The sequence below is a fragment of the Podarcis filfolensis genome (assembly GCF_964270895.1).
Source record: "Podarcis filfolensis genome assembly, chromosome: 4".
In the NCBI taxonomy this organism is placed as follows: Eukaryota; Metazoa; Chordata; class Lepidosauria; order Squamata; family Lacertidae; genus Podarcis; species Podarcis filfolensis.
Window position 1 is genome coordinate 90,060,029 of NC_139607.1, and position 18,761 is coordinate 90,078,789.

At 42.3% G+C, this 18,761-nt stretch overlaps 1 protein-coding gene across 1 annotated transcript in view; it reads right to left on the bottom strand.

Moving 5' to 3' along the window:
* TYR (tyrosinase) overlaps positions 1-18,761 on the bottom strand; it is a 61,781-nt gene that overhangs the window by 10,752 nt on the left and 32,268 nt on the right. The window contains exons 3-4 of the mRNA XM_083609944.1: positions 7,666-7,813; positions 510-691 (exon numbers count right to left, since the gene is read on the bottom strand). Coding sequence (XP_083466070.1) covers positions 510-691; positions 7,666-7,813 — 330 coding nt within the window. The remainder of the gene's footprint in view (positions 1-509; positions 692-7,665; positions 7,814-18,761) is intronic.

Genomic DNA, 18,761 nt, shown 5'->3' on the forward strand with positions numbered 1-18,761 from the left:
GGGTGCAAGCACAGTAGCCCTCTCCCCTCCTGTGGCTTCCAGCAACAAGTATTCAGAAGCATTACTGCCTCTGAGTATGGAGCATAGACATCATGGCTAGTAGCCATTGATAGCATTATCCTTCATGTGAAAAACATCTGGAGAACGTTGTCTTGGCGTCCTCCTGGTAGGCTTTGATCATGATTGTGGGCTGCTATTTTACAATGCACTTTATTGATTTTTTTAAAAAATGTCTGCTCTGGAAGCATAAAAGGATGGTATATAATTCTAAATTATTATTTTTTAAGTGTATGGAAAAATTAACACACACCCAGATGTTTAGGTCTTATTTGAGTGCCAAGTCTCAACAGCCTGCTCCTCCGGATTGTCCTAGCATGCAGGGACACCACAATCTAGTATCTCAATTCATGGTATTGTTACACGGTCTCCACCGTATTTTCTGATCTGGCTTTACCAAAAGAGCTTACGTCTAGAAAACAAAGGCAACTGCCTCAAGATTTCTATGTTACCTGGCTCTACTAGATATTCATAGTCGTATCCCAGATCTCTTGAAGAAATGAAGAATTCCCCGTTCCGGTAGAGAGGAATGAAGGGGACCATGTAAGATTCACGGTTATGTCCAATAGGGGCATTGGCTGCCGGGTAAACCTCACGCAGGGGCTGGTGTCTTCTGAGCCACTGCTCGAAAATGCTGTGAAAGGAAACACTCATATGAGTATTGTAACACCAAGGGCAGTTTCATTTTTAAGGCAAGGTGGAAAGGTCAGACAGAAGCATCAGTATTACCATCTTCACTCAACATCTAACAAGAAGGAACAAACTGAGCCTCCTTAAGTATTGAATTCCATCACCTCGGTGCCACCACAGAAAAGGCCCCGCCTTCTTTCGACTCTACATGAACATTTGCTTCTGCGCTTTGACAGCATAGCAGTGCAGTCTTGTCTTATTATGTACAGCCACATCTGTATGTTTTTGTAAGTGAGCACTACAGGACTTGTGTGGTGCTCATTGTGTTGTGTGACATATACAAGTTGGATGTTTAAAGTGTATGGTTAGTTCAGCAATGATTGTGTTGGTGCTTACATTATTGATGTTGGTCATTCCAATCTTAAAATCCTCAACAGGTGCAAATATTATCGTATTTATCCTTAACACAAAAATGAGACCCCACAATTATTGTATATACGTGTAAATATTTTAAGCCAGTCCGCCCTTGTTGAGAGGCCTGAATATTTTTTCCAGTGGCGTCTGTGCCCGCTCTTGGTAGTATGACACTGTGCCCTGCCAGTTTTCTCTAAGTCTTGTACAGAACGGTGCATGGCATGAAAGACAGAAAAAAAGACTGGCAAGGAGGAGAGAGAGGATACATTCTGAGACTGGATGTCAGATGCAGAGCTCGTCCAGATCAATGTTTTGCAGAGATCGTTCTCCTTCCTCTCAGAGGATGAGCAACAAGGAGGGTGGCTCAGATTTCCTGAGTCCAAGAGAGGCCAAAATTAACCTTTTCAAAATAAAAACATGAATCGCATACCCAGCAGTACATGAAGGGCAGTCAGCAGTTTGCTATGTAATTATGCTGAAAGCAATCAGGGCCAGAGATCTTACATTGCTGAAATTCACCTTAGCCAAAAGAGCACCTGTTCCCAGCTTAGGAGTCCAAAAGTTGATGGTGGTTATAATTCATCAGTATTTTCACCTGTCTCGCTGTAATGTTTCTTTGTGCTCTCAGCTTTAATAATCAAAATTGAATTCTGCAACAACCAATGTGCATCCAGCATGTTGTTAATTGCGCTTTATAGTCACACACACAGAGAGAGAGACACAGACACTGCTTCTGCTAGCCACTAGTGTGGAGTAACTGACTTGATTTTCACCACAGCCTTGTGAGGTAGGTTAGGCTCGGGCAGCGACTGGCTCAAGGTCAGCCAGTGAACTTCATGGCTGCTCAAGGATCTGAACCCAGGACTCCCCTGTTAGAATTCCTGCTCCATGATTGCAGTCTTGGGATTGTTGTCTTTCACATGGCGGTGTATGTTTTGACTCCACAAAGTGGGAAGTGACAAAGACAGGATGTTTGTGTTACTGTGTTCCGTGAAGTGGGACTATTGTCCTTTGTTCTTTCTCTTTGCTGTCTGATGCTAGAGAGAGAGGGAGCCATGTTGCAGTGCTCCGTGTGTGTTTATATGTAAATAAAGTAGATTAGCCAAAATGCTGAGTTGCTGAGGTCTGTCACGCATGATGCGCAAACTCTGCCGATCCCTAAGTGTGCCGGTGTCAGTTGACATCAGTCGTTGTGATGTTCGGGCAGAAGAAAGCTTTTGAAACTCCCGAACGATCGACCAGGAGGGAGGGAATATGCCAGTCAGGCATGTGTTTCTACCAGGGTCCTGCTCGAGTGTAGGCTGAACTCCTGATATCCTCAGCCAGAGTACAACACGCTAACATACCCTCCAACATTCCTCAAATGAAAATGGGGACATTTCTCACCCCCCCGCCAACTGACCCTCCTCGACCCCCTTTTTTTGTCGTACCCCCCCAACATTTCCTATCAGAAGAAGGGCAAGTGTCAGACCACTTCACCAACGAGATACCAGACATGAATGTATGTAAACAACTACATTATTACATGAGCACTGTTCCACAGCATTTGATATTTTCATTTACATACATTCATTTGAAACAAGATGGGTTTGTGAAGCAATTCTATATCCTCCCACCACGCTGACAAAGAATTCTACGAAACAGTAGTCAATATCCGGAATCACTGTTCAGTGTTGGACATCATATTTGCTGAATACACAAAGCTTCACAGCTTGCCTTTCATCATACAAAGTCTGGTGCCTCGCTTCATTTAAGATTTTCAGAGACTTTGAGACAAAAGATTTCATTTTGTACTTGTTATGGTTTGAAGGAATTCTGTAAAAGATTGCCTATTGCATATGTACATGGTCATCGTGTTGCCTAGACATTGCTAACGTTCTCTTTGCAACACAGGGGTTTGTTTGGTTACTTACAAGGGAGGAGGTTGGCAGCAATAGCCTTGGAGAAGCCATGGAGAGGCGATGGGGTGCTCCCTCACAGCCGCCGCTGCTGCTCGGGACAACTGCCGGCTTATTATTTATTGAATTTACCGTATTTTTTGCTCTATAAGACTCACTTCTTCCCTCCTAAAAAGTAAGGGGAAATGTGTGTGCATCTTATGGAGTGAATGCAGGCTGCACAGCTATCCCATAAGCCAGAACAGCAAGAGGGATTGCTGCTTTCACTGTGTAGCGATCCCTCTTGGTGTTCTGGCTTCTGAGATTCAGAATATTTTTTTTCTTGTTTTCCTCCTCCAAAAACTAGATGCGTTTTGTGGTCTGATGCGTCTTATAGAGCGAAAAATACAGTATGCTTATCCTCCTCCCCGAGCTTGGCAGCTGTACTGGCACGGAAAACATGGACATTCCGGGATCAGATCAAAAGCTGGGATGGCTTTCATAATTCTGGGACTGTCCCTTTGCCAGCTTACTGTTTCCATGACTGTCAGCTGTGCATATGGCCTCTTTCTCTCTTTGGCAATCACTCGTAACCGAGTAAGATTGTCTTCCATAAACACAGTTTTAACAGTGAGTCCGTAAGTGACTGTGGAGACCAATTCTGGATCCACACGTCCTTCCACTGTGGGGACATAGGTTTCTGGGTGGGAGCTGATCATGGTGTGGATTTGCGCAGTGTGCCTTCCTCTTAGCACGTTTCTCCCTTGCATCCTGAGTTCGAGTGTCTTCAAAGCCCATGACACTTTTGGTAAAGGCTGTTCTCCAACTGGAGTGCTCGCAGGCCAGTGTTTCCCAGTTGTCGGTGTTTATACTACATTTTTAAAGATTTGCCTTGAGACAGTCTTTAAACCTCTTTTGTTGACCACCAGCATTACTCTTTCCATTTTTAAGTTCGGAGTAGAGTAGTTGTTTTGGAAGACGATCATCAGGCATCCGCACAACATGACCAGTCCAACGAAGTTGATGTTGGAGAATCATTGCTTCGACACTGGTGATCTTTGAAGAAGCAAAGATCACATGTGATGTAGTGCTGACCTTGTAGGGTGACATTTTAAATGTTTGGTGCAAATGGGGTCTGACTCCCCCCGCCCTTGTAGTTACCCCTCCCATGAATTCAAAACTAAATAGCGCTCTTCATGTAAAATACAGGCTGATTTGGGCCCCGAGTTGACAAACCTTTCAGGCAACTCAGGTTTTTATTTTCTAAAAAAATAAAAATATATGAAAACAGATTTTTACTGTAACTGTGGGCGGAAGGCCAGCGGTAATGGCCACCTCTTGACCTGCCTTTGTCTTGCAGATCTACTGTGGATTTGAGCCACAGCTCACGCAGCTCGACAGCATATCATTTAGAGCAAATTTCGGCACTGGAGGGGGAGGCGAGGGCTGCAAACAGTTGAGGCTCGCTGTGCGAATACCGAGCGATCAAGGTAATAATCATCATAATACTTGGCATGCACACAGGGCCTTTAAAAAAAATACATCCTGAATTGCAGCATGAATATTAATCAATCAATCTGCATGCTAAAAGCGGATCGCCCCACAGGAAGAGGGGAGTTTTTCATTATGCCCTGGGTACAGGAAGGTGATAGATTCAGAAGCCGTAGGAGCAATGGGCGGCTTGTCTCCATAATGACAGCACAGCATCACCCCCATCGTGTTAGGGCTCTATAGGAACGCCCACACTTCCTACCTCCCTCAAAATACTGGCACCAAAATATTGGTTATTATAGTTTAATCACACTCTTGCCAGCCTCAATTGGATAAAAGAAAGCACTTCTTCACACAGCTCATAGTTAAACTATGGAACTCATTGCCACAGGAGGCTGTGATGGCCAGCGGCTTGGATGAGGATTAGACAAATTAGCGGAGGATAAGGCTATTGATGCCTACGATGGCTACACTCTGTCTCTGCAGTTGGAGGCAGCAATGCTTCTGAATCCCAGTTGCCAGAAGGGAGAGGAGGGAGGTTCTGTGTTCAAATCCTGCTTGCAGGTTTCTCACAGGGAAGTGCGAGAACAGAATGGGCCACTCGCCTGATCCAGTGGGCTCTTCTTGTGCTTATGAATGCTCTCTTGTCTGCTGACAAAGGTTACTTACAAGAGGAGAGGGCCAGGGACACCAAGCTATGGTCTGTGGTTGGGGTAAGGAACCAGGCCACTGCAGTGCAGTGTATTTTCTTTCTTCTGCTTCTTTAATCTCAATCTCCTTGTATTTGTATTGTTACTTTGCACTGTACCTTTAAACTCAACCTCATTGTTATTAGCATCACCTGGAGGCGGCTTTATATGTTTCTCAAAAAATATTGTTCGTAGCAGTGACTACATTATTACATGAGCACTGTTCCACAGCATTTGATATTTTCATTCACATATATTCATATATTGAGTTTATGAAACAATTCTATATTCTCGAAAGAGCAGTCAATATCCGGAATCTCTGTTCAGTGTTGGACATTATATTTACTGAATACACAAAGCTTCACAGCTTATCTTTCGTCGTACAAAGTTTGGTACCTTGCTTCATTTAAAGACTTTCAGAGACTTTGAGTCTAAGATTTCCTTTTGAACTTGTTATTGTTTGAAGGAATTCTATAAAGATTGTCTATTACGTATGTATATGGTCATCGTGTTGCCTAAACATTGTTGACGTTCTCTTTTGCAACACAGGGGTTTGTTTGGATACTTATAAAGTTCAGCTAAGCAGTCCCGGGGAATCCAAAGAACAGAAAGGAATGGTACCTCAGTGGTACCTCAGGTTAAGTACTTAATTCGTTCCGGAGGTCCGTACTTAACCTGAAACTGTTCTTAACCTGAAGCACCACTTTAGCTAATGGGGCCTCCCACTGCCGCCGCGCCACCGGAGCACAATTTCTGTTCTCATCCTGAAGCAAAGTTATTAACCTGAAGCACTATTGCTGGGTTAGCAGAGTCTGTAACCTGAAGCGTATGTAACCTGAAGCGTATGTAACCCGAGGTACCACTGTACAGAACAGTTGAGATTCCCGCATCTACAGTTCCAGGACCCCGTGAGTGCTAAGGATGATACTGAAGGGCCAAAATCATAGAATCATAGAATCCTAGAGTTGGAAGAGACCACAAGGGCCATCGAGTCCAACCCCCTGCCAAGCAGGAAACACCATCAGAGCACTCCTGACATATGGTTGTCAAGCCTCTGCTTAAAGACCTCCAAAGAAGGAGACTCCACCACACTCCTTGGCAGCAAATTCCACTGTCGAACAGCTCTTACTGTCAGGAAGTTCTTCCTAATGTTTAGGTGGAATCTTCTTTCTTGTAGTTTGGATCCATTGCTCCGTGTCCGCTTCTCTGGAGCAGCAGAAAACAACCTTTCTCCCTCCTCTATGTGACATCCTTTTATATATTTGAACATGGCTATCATATCACCCCTTAACCTTTGTTGTCATTAAACATTAAACCTTAAACATTGTTGTCAGTTTGGCGTGAAAGAACAGCAAGACATCTGTAGGTCCTTCCGTGCCAAACAGTTCCCTTGTTTCCATCAATGTTTCTCTGTGCCTGCTCTGACATCACGTGTGCTGATTAGCCCCACCTGCTGGCACTGATGTATATAGCACATACAGCACAGCTGTATTTACAAAACTTCGCTCCTTGAAGGTGTTGGCACTGCAGATGCCAACATCCGAGGATGGGAGTAAATGGTTGTGTGGCATTGGGGGGTGGGATCAGCCAGGGCACTCCTGCTTCCTGCTCATCTTTCCTTAGAAAAAGCACGCCGTTCACCCAAATGGGGCTTATTATGTATACTGGCAGATACTCCCATGGTTGTCACATCTAAGAAGGCACATTTTCATGCAGTGCGTAAACTGTGGCACTTGCTCCCGCAGGAGGCAGTGATGCCCACCAACTTGGATGGCTTTAAAAGAAGAGCATGGAGGATTAGGAGGCCATCAATGGCTACTATAATAATAATAATAAATAATAAATTTTTATTTATACCCCGCCCTCCCAGGTTCAAAAACCAGGCTCAGGGCAGATAACAACAAATTTAAAACACTTACTTGTAAAAGCAGCATAAAATACAGTATGAAAACATGAAAACAATAAAATTCAAAATTTAGAAATCAATTTAGGGGAAATAAGCATTAGATAATCCCCAGGGCTAGCTGGCTGAATTGGTCCTACTTGGGCCAGCGAGGAGGCCAGAGGAGAATTAGCTGTGGGGTCTCTTGCCTGGGGGCCAAATATAACCCTGCAATTTTCCTGTTTGGCTCTCAGAACCTGCTCCATACCCTCTCCTCTGCCTCCATCCCCCTCAAAGCTGCATCTCTGCATGGTCCTGCTGTGTGCCTCCATGGGGTGTTTTCAGCTGACAGCATCTTTGAACTCTGTCGATGGCTCTTGCTTGTCCAGATGGTGACTAGAGAGATGTGTGTACTTGTGGGTGGAAACCAAAGGTGAAATTTACATAGCCCCACCCACTTTCCCCTCTAGTCCCTCCCACCACTGGCTTGCGGGCCCTGGAAGATATGCGCCAGAATGAAATGCATTCTCTGGTATGACAAATTCCCCCCACGCCTGATCAATAGCTTTCATATTTGTCTGCACTCACGGAAGGCATCACCCTCACCAAGAAGCTTCCTCCCTACCTGTCAACGAAGGCGTGGTGCAGTATGAAGATGGGATCATTAGCTGAGCCTTGCACCTGGGACATGGAGCCATTCATGTAGATGTGCAGGGCATTGTGCAGGCTGCTTTGGGACACGTTCGAGATGGCAGTGCTTGGATTCGCAAAGCCTGTAGGGAGGAGAGGAAACAGAGCAGCAAATGGCAATTATTATTTTTTGCAATAGACGTTGCGTTCATTGCAATACACGTTGATTAGGGATGCTTTTAATGTTTGATGTTTTATTGTGTTTTTAATATTCTGTTGGGAGCCGCCCAGAGCAGCTGGGGAAACCCAGCCAGATGGGCGGGGTATAAATTTATGATGATGATGATGATGATGATGATGATGATGTTACAGCAAGTGAAGTCCTGCTCAGAGTAGACCCATCAAACCTAGGTTCACTCTGCTCATTAACTTAAGTGGTTCTAGCATTGGCTACCATCTAGTGCACTCTTCCTATCCATACATTCCCATTTGTTTAGCTCTATGGGCCCCTGGCCTGTTCTCTGAAATCTGGTGGGTGACCATGAGAAGTGAGGCCTTTGCCACCCCAGCACTCAAACTGTGGCCTAGTTTATCTAAGGAGGTCCCCTGCACTCCTTAATTGCTTAAGCCAGTGTGGTGTAGCGGTTAAGAGCGGTGGACTCGTAATCTGGTGAACCGGGTTCGCGTCTCCGCTCCTCCACATGCAGTTGCTGGGTGACCTTGGGCTAATCACACTTCTCTGAAGTCTGTCAGCCTCACTCACCTCACAGAGTGTTTGTTGTGGGGGAGGAAGGGAAAGGAGAATGTTAGCCGCTTTGAGACTCCTTAGGGTAGTGATAAAGTGGGATATCAAATCCAAACTCTTCTTCTTCTTACTACTCACTGTCTGGTAAGTTGCAGTATTGGTGGTGATGGTATCTCAGCCGCTTCTCCTGTCCAGATGGAGGCCACTGGAGACATCTACAGGGGACCCTGGGCACCTGGGCACCCAGGTTTGTTTTTGTTTTTTTACTGTGGCTGTCTAGCCTTCGCCAGATGCCACCACCCACTGCCTTACCTCCGACTCTTTGGTGTCACGGCAGTGACTGGGCCAGAGCCTGAGCCGTGGGGCCTCTGTTGGGGCCTGCTGTGGCTGTGGCCATTCTTCTGAGGCACGTCTACAGCCATGGTGGCCCCACCAGAGGCCCGCAGTGGAGGCCCCAGCTCACTTGCTGCCATGCACCAGGCATGCCATGACGTCATGACATGTGTGTGCACTATTGGGCACCCACAGTCTGGAGCCCAAGTTGGCACCTCTGTGGGACAAATGGATGCAGCATCCATGGAAACAGATCTCCACGACAGAGAAAGAAAGCCAGGACGTCCGTGTCAGAAAATAAATGAACCCCCCAGCTTCTGATAAGCCTCCAGTTTTGGATATTCGGAGGTTATGGGTTTGTGAACACAGAGACACCAGATTTAGCTTGCACGGCTAAGCTATCCTTCATGCTGTAATTCATTATATGGCATGCGAGGAAGAAGCCTTTGGTTTTGTCCATCCTGCCTCTCAGACAAGCTCACCAGGTCCTGGAAAAAAGCACATGGAGGGGGAGTAGGTGGCAGAAGGTGAGGAGGAGGTGGCTGCTTGCTTTGGCATGTCCCTGAGGGTGGAAATCATCAAAACAGACCTTGCGTCAAGCCCAGTGATTTGTACAGGTTAATAACCGTGCAAACACTTTCTGGACCAGTTGGCATTTCTGAGCAGTTTTTTAAAAGCAGCCTAAGACTGCCAGAGAGAATTGAATTTCAGTCATCAATGGGAACTTGGCATAAATCTGAAATCTGCAGTAATTGACTATTTAATATTCTTTTTATGGGAGAACGGCTTTACATAACTTTCGGTATTAACAACTAATGAGGCATGATTTGCTTTAGAACATGACTGTTCCCCTCATTTGGCCCATCCGTGTCGCTCATGAGTTTACTCATGTGTATTAAGAAGCACAGTCATGGATCGTTGTGACAGCATAAAACAATGCATTAACAATGCTGAACACAAGAGCAACTGGCACATTTTATTTTATTTCTTGGTTGAATAAACAAATGTCTATCCCATCCTTCCTCCCAAAGAAGTCCAGGGCAAGAACAACAACAAATAGCAGGAAAATGATACAGTGTGAAATAAAATAGAATACAAACAGTTGCATATCCTTGAAGCTAATAATTTCAAGGTTGCCAGGAACAGTCTCTTTCAGTCATCAAATGCCCGGGTGATGCACACCTCACAGGGAGGGCATTCCAGAGACAGAGAACCACCACCAAGAAGGCCCTGCACATCGTTTTTACAAACAAAGAGACTTAGGACAAATCAGGCCCCTTGAGGAGATGCCATTTGTAAGGAAAAGGTTATGGGTAGTAGTCTGAGGTGAGCCAGGAGGGAAATCAGCAGTCAGGACCGCAGAATGAACCAGGAGGCAGGAGCAAGGAGCAAGACAGAAGCTTATTCAGTTATTTTGTCTGAAGGACAAGCAAAAACACATGAGGAATCCAAGACCAAAGACCTGCCAAAGATGTCAAATGGAACAGGAAGCCATTTAAAACCCTTTCCTTCCCATGAGGTTCCAATGGATGGAATGGGCAGTCTGGATGGGCAGATCCAGTTCTACATATTTGCCAATGCAGAGAGGACAATGACAGCAGGATTTGCCACACTTCCCCTGCAGGGCTGGTGTGTGAGTCACTAGCCCTGCTACCCCTCAAATCCTTCTCAAAGTGCCCCTCACCAGGAGAGATACTTGATGACAAAGGATGCAGTGCCTGATAAAGAATGATAGAAACAGAGGGCTGATGACAGGCTGAGTAATTTTTCTTCACACCCAGCCTGAAAAAATATATGTTTTCTGTGCAACTCTTGCATTGTGCTCAGCCTGTGTCTTAACAAACATGTCCCCAATCTTCTGGTATTTCAGTGATTTCAGCTATCTCCTGCTCCTTGTTATCTCACCAAATCTGATTCATTTTCAACAGAAATTGCTGGATACCCTGAAACCAAATTGTGCCACGCACTGCAAGCTTTCAGAATGGTTTATACTAAGCCAAGGGCTTAAAAAATTGTGTGTGTGTGTGTGTGTGTTTTACCTCCACTTCTGCGATTTTCACTTGTTACTGAACACACGGTACATGGCATATGATTTCAGAATGAGCACCCTGGGTATTAATTAGTCTGGGTTACTAAAGGGGTCACGGGAAAAGCCCAGCACATCAGTCTTCGCCTGCATTGATTTTTGCTTGCTGTCTAAACATCCGTGACCCTGTGTCACCAAAGACATGAAAGTCTGTCTCTTGAAGCTGGTTCTTTTTCTAAACACCAGGGGCTGATTTGAACAGGGACATTATTATTAGTAGTACAGTATTGCGACATCCAGCAAGGATGCAACATCTTCATTCAAATACATTGCTCTCTCCCCATCCCCACTGGATTGAATTCACACATTCAGCTATCATTAACCAAATGCCTGCCTTCCAACATTGAAAGGGCTCACACAAAGAAGATGGAGAAAACCTGTTCTCTCCTGGTGCGGAGAGCAGGACTAGAACCCAAGGGTCAAAATTAGGGGTGTGTGTTCAATAGCTGATCTCTGCCTGATACCCTGGAGAGCCACTTCAAATCATGGTCAGTCAAGGATCTGACTCAGATCACATTCACACGATATATTGAGGACACTATGATACAACTTAGTCAGCATCTTAAAAAGCAGAGACATCACCTTGCCAACAAAGGTCTGTATAGTTAAAGCTATGGTTTTCCCAGTAGTGATGTATGGAAGTGAGAGCTGGACCATAAAGAAGGCTGATCGCCGAAGAATTGATGCTTTTGAATTATGGTGCTGGAGGAGACTCTTGAGAGTCCCATGGACTGCAAGAAGATCAAACCGATCCATTCTGAAGGAAATCAGCCCTGAGTGCTCACTGGAAGGACAGATCCTGAAGCTGAGGCTCCAAGACTTTGGCCACCTCATGAGAAGAGAAGACTCCCTGGAAAAGACCCTGATGTTGGGAAAGATGGAGGGCACAAGGAGAAGGGGACGACAGAGATGGTTGGACAGTGTTCTCGAAGCCACTAACACGGGTTTGACCAAACTGTGGGAGGCAGGGGAAGACAGGAGTGCCCGGCATGCTCTGGTCCATGGGGTCATGAAGAGTCGGATGCGACTAAATGATTAAACAACAACAATGATACAACTTTAAACAGTCATGGCTTCCTGCAAAGAATTTAGTTGTAGTTTGTTAAGGGCGCTGAGAGTTGTTAGAGCTATGATTCTCAGAGTCTTTTAACAATCCCTCTTCTAATGAAACTCAGGGAATTGCAGGGAAGAAGAAGAAGAAGAAGAGGAGTAGTAGTTAGGATTTGATATCCCGCTTAATCACTACCCAAAGGAGTCTCAAAGCGGCTAACATTCTCCTTTCCCTTCCTCCCCCACAACAAACACTCTTGTGAGGTGAGTGGGGCTGAGAGACTTCAGAGAAGTGTGACTAGCCCAAGGTCACCCAGCAGCTGCATGTGGAAGAGCAGGGAAGCGAACCCGGATCACCAGATTATGAGTCCACTGCTCTTAACCACTACACCACACTGGCTCTCAGAGGGTAATTGGGCTGTCCCAATCAAAATGCAGCTCCCTGCAGAACCACCAGCTTGTGAGGGTGATGGGGGAATGACAAAGACATTGTGCACATGATGTCAGGAAGAGCAGCAGCCAGGAGGGCTTTGTGAAGCTGGAAAGAGGGGTCTTGGACCCCATTGGAGCACCACACCACCCTTCCTGTTTTTTTTTTAAATGATAATTTTTATTGAGTTTCCTTTTTATAACACTTAAACACATCCTCATTATCCACTTAACTTCTTTTGCTCTTACGAGCTTTCGACTCCCCCCCCTCCTCTTGGTTTTCAGAGTTAATTTTTATATCATAGCATTTATACATTTTCCAATTTACATTTCACTCATTCAAAATATCCCAATTATTAAATAAATATAAAAAGGTAAGAACAGTTATCATTACAAGTCTTCTTACAACCCTGCTAGTGTTGTTGATTGCTTACAATGGTCCTTCAAATATTGTATAAATTTACTCCAGTCTTTTTTGAACGCTTGATCTCGCTGGTTCTGAATTCTTCCCATCAGTTTTGCCAGTTTTGCAAAGTCCATCATCTTCATCTGCCACTCGTTTTTGTTGGTATTTCTTGTTGTTTCCATTTTTGGGCTAAAAGAATTCTTGCTGCAGTTGTTGCATACATAAATCATTTTTTATCTCCCTTTGGTATCTCTTCCCCCACAATTCCCAGTAAAAATGATTCCGGTTTTTAAACAAAAGTATTTCTATACATTTTCTTTTGCTGTTTATATATCATTTCCCAGTAAGCTTTCACTTCTCTACAAGTCCACCACATGTGATAAAAACTCCCTTCTTTTTCTTTACATTTCCAGCACCCCTTAGTTCTTCTCCTAGACATTTTAGCAAGTTGGGTTGGTGTTAAATACCACCTGTACATCATTTTCATCACATTTTCTTTAAGTGCACTGCATGCAGTAAAGTTAATTCCTTTCATTCCACAGCCTTTCCCAAGATTCTAACGGAATATTATTCCAAAATCTTTAGCCCACTATATCATTACCCCTTTAACTTCTTCATCTTCAGTATGTCATTCCAATAACGTACATTTTTGATAATATATTTCTCTTATCATCCAATAAATCTATCTCCAGCCTGTGAGGGGAAATCTGAATTTTTTAAGAAATTGCATGAGACATTGTTAGACTACATGGATTACAACATTATCATGATGGGAGATATGAACGGAGTGGTTTCTACAAATATGGACAAGTCGCAGAGACAGATTGTAACTAAAGATGGCAGACTACCAAAAACCTTTTTTGAACTGACTGACAATATGGACTTGATTGATATTTGGAGAATTAAGAACCCCTTAGGAAGAGAGGGAACATTCTTCTCTGAAGCCAAAATGACATGGACTAGAATTGACCAAATATGGATAACTAGAGGACTGGCACCTAAGACTCGAAAAGTGGAAATTTGCCCAAAAACTTGCTCCAACCATAATGCTGTGAAAATGGAGATGAAACTAACACCAATCAGTTCCTTCAGATGGAGGATGAATGACACCTTATTTAGAGATCAAGAGGTTGTTGAGAAGGCCCAAAAAACCTTGAGAGACTATTTTGAGATAAATTTGAATACTATTATTGAAAAAAGAATAATCTGGGACGCAAGTAAAGCAGTTATGAGGGGGTTTCTGATCCAACAGAATACAATAAAGAAGAGAGCCCAAAATGAAAAAAAAAGATAAAATTTTGGAAAAAATAAAGAGGGTGAGAAGAAACTAAGAGCGAAACCAAAGTCACAAGAGATTCTGAGAGACATAAAGTTATATCAAGTGCAATATATGAAGATGATGAACCAGGAAATTGAATGGAAAATTAAACAAATGAGACAAAAGACATTTGAATCGGCTAATAAATGTGGAAAATTGTTAGCTTGGCAAATGAAAAAAAGACAAAAGCTCAATACTATCACTAATTTGGAAGTGGAAGGAAAGAACATTCAGAATCCAGTGGAGATTAGAAAATGCTTCCAGAGGTATTTTAAACAGTTATACACAAGGGCCACAGAAAGAGTTTGATATAGACCAATTTTTAAAAACAAATGGATTACAAAAAATCTCTCAGGAAAACAAGATAATGCTGAACCATAAAATTACAGAACAGGAGGTAGAAGGTGCCATTCAGAATATGCAGTTGGGTAAATCTCCAGGGCCGGATGGTTTAACCTCAAAATATTATAGATCTTTGAAGAATTGGTTAATTCAGCCACTAAAGGAGGTTTGTAATGAAATTTTGGAGGGGAAAAAAGCGCCAGAGTCGTGGAAGGAAGCTTATATTACACTTATACCGAAAACTGAGTCGGAAAAGACACAACTTAAGAACTACCGCCCCATATCCCTGTATTAGTGGAAGAGATACATAAGGACCAAGCTGGCTTTCTCCCAGGTAGGCACTTGTCTGACAACACGAGGAACATAATCAACATTTTGGAGAAGTTGCAAGTGAATATTAATACTAAAGCAGTTTTAATTTTCATAGATGCGGAGAAAGCCTTTGATCATATTTCTTGGAATTTTATGAAGAAAAATCTCCAGGGGATGGGGGTGGGTCAAGGGTTTGAAAATGGTATAAGTGCAATTTACTCAGAACAAAAGGCTAAGCTAATAGTCAATAATGTGATGACAGAGGAATTTAAGATAGAGAAAGGTACACGACAAGGCTGCCCAATTTCCCCATTGCTTTTTATTTCGGTCCTGGAGGTTTTGCTAAATATGATTAGAAGGGACTGTCTGATTAAAGGTATCCAGGTCGGAGCCAAACAATACAAATTGAAAGCTTTTGCAGATGACCTAGTTTTGACGTTACAGGAGCCAGAATCTAGTATGAAAAGAGTATTAGAACTGATTCAAGAATTTGGTCATGTGGCAGGATTTAAGCTGAACAAGTCAAAAACTAAGGTTCTTGAGAAAAATTTAACACCGATTGAGAAAGAGAGGTTTCAGAAGGAGACAGGTTTAACATTAGTCAAGAAAGTAAAATACCTGGGGGTTAATACGACTGCTAAGAACTTAAATTTATTTAAAGATAACTATGAGAAATGTTGGACAGAAGTGAAAAAAGACTTAGAAATATGGTCAAATTTGAAGCTTTCCTTGTTGGGTCGAATTGCAGCTATAAAGATGAATGTATTGCCAAAAATGTTATTTCTGTTTCAATCATTGCAAATTTTGGACAAGATGGACTGTTTCAAGAAGTGGCAGAGAGACATTTCTAGATTTGTCTGGCAGGGCAAGAAGCCCAGAATAAAATTTAAAATATTAACTGATGCAAAGGAAAGAGGCGGATTTGCCCTGCCAGACCTTAAACTTTACTATGAATCAGCAGCATTCTGCTGGTTGAAAGACTGGCTGCTTCTTGAGAACACAGACATTTTGGATTTGGAAGGTTTTAATAATGTTTTTGGGTGGCATGCATATAAAGCACATAAAGCATTTAAAAACCATATTGTCAGGAAAGCATTGTTCAATGTCTGGATAAGATACAAAGACTTATTGGAAAATAAAACCCCAAGGTGGTTGTCACCAATGGAAGCAAAGGCTCAGAAAAAGCTCAATATGGAGGCCAAATGGCCGAAATATTGGGAAATATTGGAACAAGAAGGAGATAAATTGAAATTGCAGAGTTTTGAGAAATTAAAAGATAAAGTGCGAGACTGGCTTCATTATTATCAAATAAGAGAGGCCTATAATTTGGACAAAAAAATTGGCTTCCAGGTGGAAAAATCAAAATTGGAAACAGAACTGTTAGATCCCAAAACTAAGATACTTTCAAGAATGTATAACTTGCTGTTAAAATGGATGATTGGTTGAAAATATTGATATAGAATATGTTATGGTATAAAGTTTAAATATTTGAAAAAGGGTAAGAACTTGCTGAATTAAATATCTAAATGGGAATACAAAAGGGGGGAGGCGTGAGGAGGTCAAGAACATAAGCATATGAATCTGAGGTCATTGGGAAAAATGGATTTGTTTTATTTTTTTTTCTTTGCTTAAATTTAACTTTTTTTAATTAGTTGTGATTTTTTCTTTGTATTTTTTTTTGTGTTTCTTTTTTCTGTAACTTATGGTTTCTTATTCTGAGAATTTCTACTTTTCTTTTCTGTAAAACTCTAATAAAAATTTATTTAAAAAAAAAATCCATGGATGACAGAATGCAAAAAAATATATATATAAAAAATAAATAAATCTGCAATGATTAAATGGGCACAAGATAACATTATGTTTGCTGACTGGGAACAGTTGTGGACCACTGGTATGAAATTTACGGCATGTAATGCCTTAAGAGAGAATATTATGAAAATGATATATAGGTGGTACATGACACCAGTCAAGCTTGCAAAAATATATCATTTGCCTGATAACAAATGTTGGAAATGTAAAGAAAATGAAGGTACTTTCTTTCACCTTTGGTGGACGTGCCCAAAGATTAAGGCTTTCTGGGAGATGATCTATAATGAAATGAAAAAGGTATTTAAATATACCTTCCTGAAGAAACCAGAGGCCTTTCTCCTGGGCATAGTCGGCCAATTGGTGCCAAAGAAGGACAGAACTTTCTTTATGTATGCAACAACAGCAGCAAGAATACTGATTGCAAAGTATTGGAAGACACAAGATTTACCCACCCTGGAAGAGTGGCAGATGAAGGTGATGGACTATATGGAACTGGCGGAAATGACTGGCAGAATCCGAGACCAGGGAGAAGAGTTGGTGGAAGAAGATTGGAAGAAATTTAAAGACTATCTACAGAAATATTGTAAAATTAATGAATGTTAAAATGATGATTGGATTGAATAGGGGGTATTAGCAACAAAGTTAATAAGAAAATGCAAAAATGAATTGATAATGGATGAAAATATAGTTATAATATGTTAAGATATAGAGTTAAGATAAATGAAAGAGGGTAAGGATTTGCTGATTTGATTATCTAAATGGGAATACAAAAAGGGGAGGTGTGAGGAGGTCAAGGAAACAAGTTAATGAGCATAAAGTTATAAAAAATGGATTTGTTTTTAAATTCTCTTTTACCTATTCGTTCTTTGTATATTGTATTTTTATTTGTATTTCTTCTTTTTTATGTATTTTTTTAGGTTTTCTTTTTTTATTTTGTTCTTTTCATATGTTCTTTTTTGTATTTTGTAAACTGATGTTTTTGTAAAATTCCAAAAAATATTATATGAAAAAAAAAATCTATCTCCAGCCTGGATCTAGTTGTTTCACGCCACCCTTCCTAAGCCGGGCAGAAGCTTCTGAGAGGACACTGAAGCCCTCCTGCCTCCTGTGCTTTTGGGACATCAAAGGTGTTATGTGCTAAAGTTCTCATCCTGGGCCAGCAGGGGGATACTATAGATAGTTATGCAAATAAGGGATTGAAAGTGACGTTCAGTGATTGGATAGTTTTAGAAAACTGTTACAGTTACCTTGTACTGGAGCTCTATATAAGCAGGCTGACTGAACCCTTCAGTTCAGTTCAGTTCTGGCCTGTGAATAAACAAGAGCTGTTTGAAGAATCGCTGTGTCGTCTGATATGTTCACACACAACTTAACAGAAGGGGGGCTACCCCCAAAATATAGGGGGTGCCAAAAGGGCTCGGCCTCTAGGAGCCAGCACCCCTGGCTCCCAGAATTCTTTGTGGGAAGCCAGGATTGTGTAAGGTGGGATAGGGCTTTAAATGTATCGTGTGGTTGGGACCTAAGGCAACTTCCTGTGTCCCTATCGTTTCCCAAGCCTTCAAAACAATGCCCCTCTTAATGTAATATGAAAGGACCTTGGAACTTTTGTACCCTGGCATCCTGTTGTGAGGTCAAAGGACCGCATGATAGATTTCAGCGCCTGAAGCTTCAGTCATGTGCTATTCTCCATAACTGCTTTTTCATCAAAGGAGGGGAGAAAAGGTTTTCCCCACAATGACCCATCATGAGGCTGATGCAAAGGGGGGGGGGGGAGAATGGGCCTGGCTTGATCCCGTGCCTTTCAGAGGAGCTCGTGCTCAGAAATCAGCAAGAGAAGTTTCTCATGGCACGTAGGTAAAAAAACATCACCTGCACATGTCTGCACATCTCACCAGGGTCGCTGGAACACATTACATTGTTGGGATGAAAAGTTGGCCACCCAAAATGCATTGGTTCCTTCTTGAAATTTGCTATCCCTTTCAATCCAGATTTTGCGACTTTGAGCCTACTTTGGAATCTTTTCTTCAGGAAAAAGGTGTGAAAGCTTTCTGCATTTGCTGTTAGTCTTGAATTGGATCCTGCCACTCATGTACAAGAAAAGCAAAATTCTGAAACTATACTGAATCTGCCACCAGCCTAAAAAAGAAAAGCTGAATTCTGCAGTCGGAATAAATTATGCAAGCAATTTGCATAACTGACTTCACTAGGTATACTTTATTCCACAATTTATTGCTATTTTGAATCATTTATTCTGCAGCTCT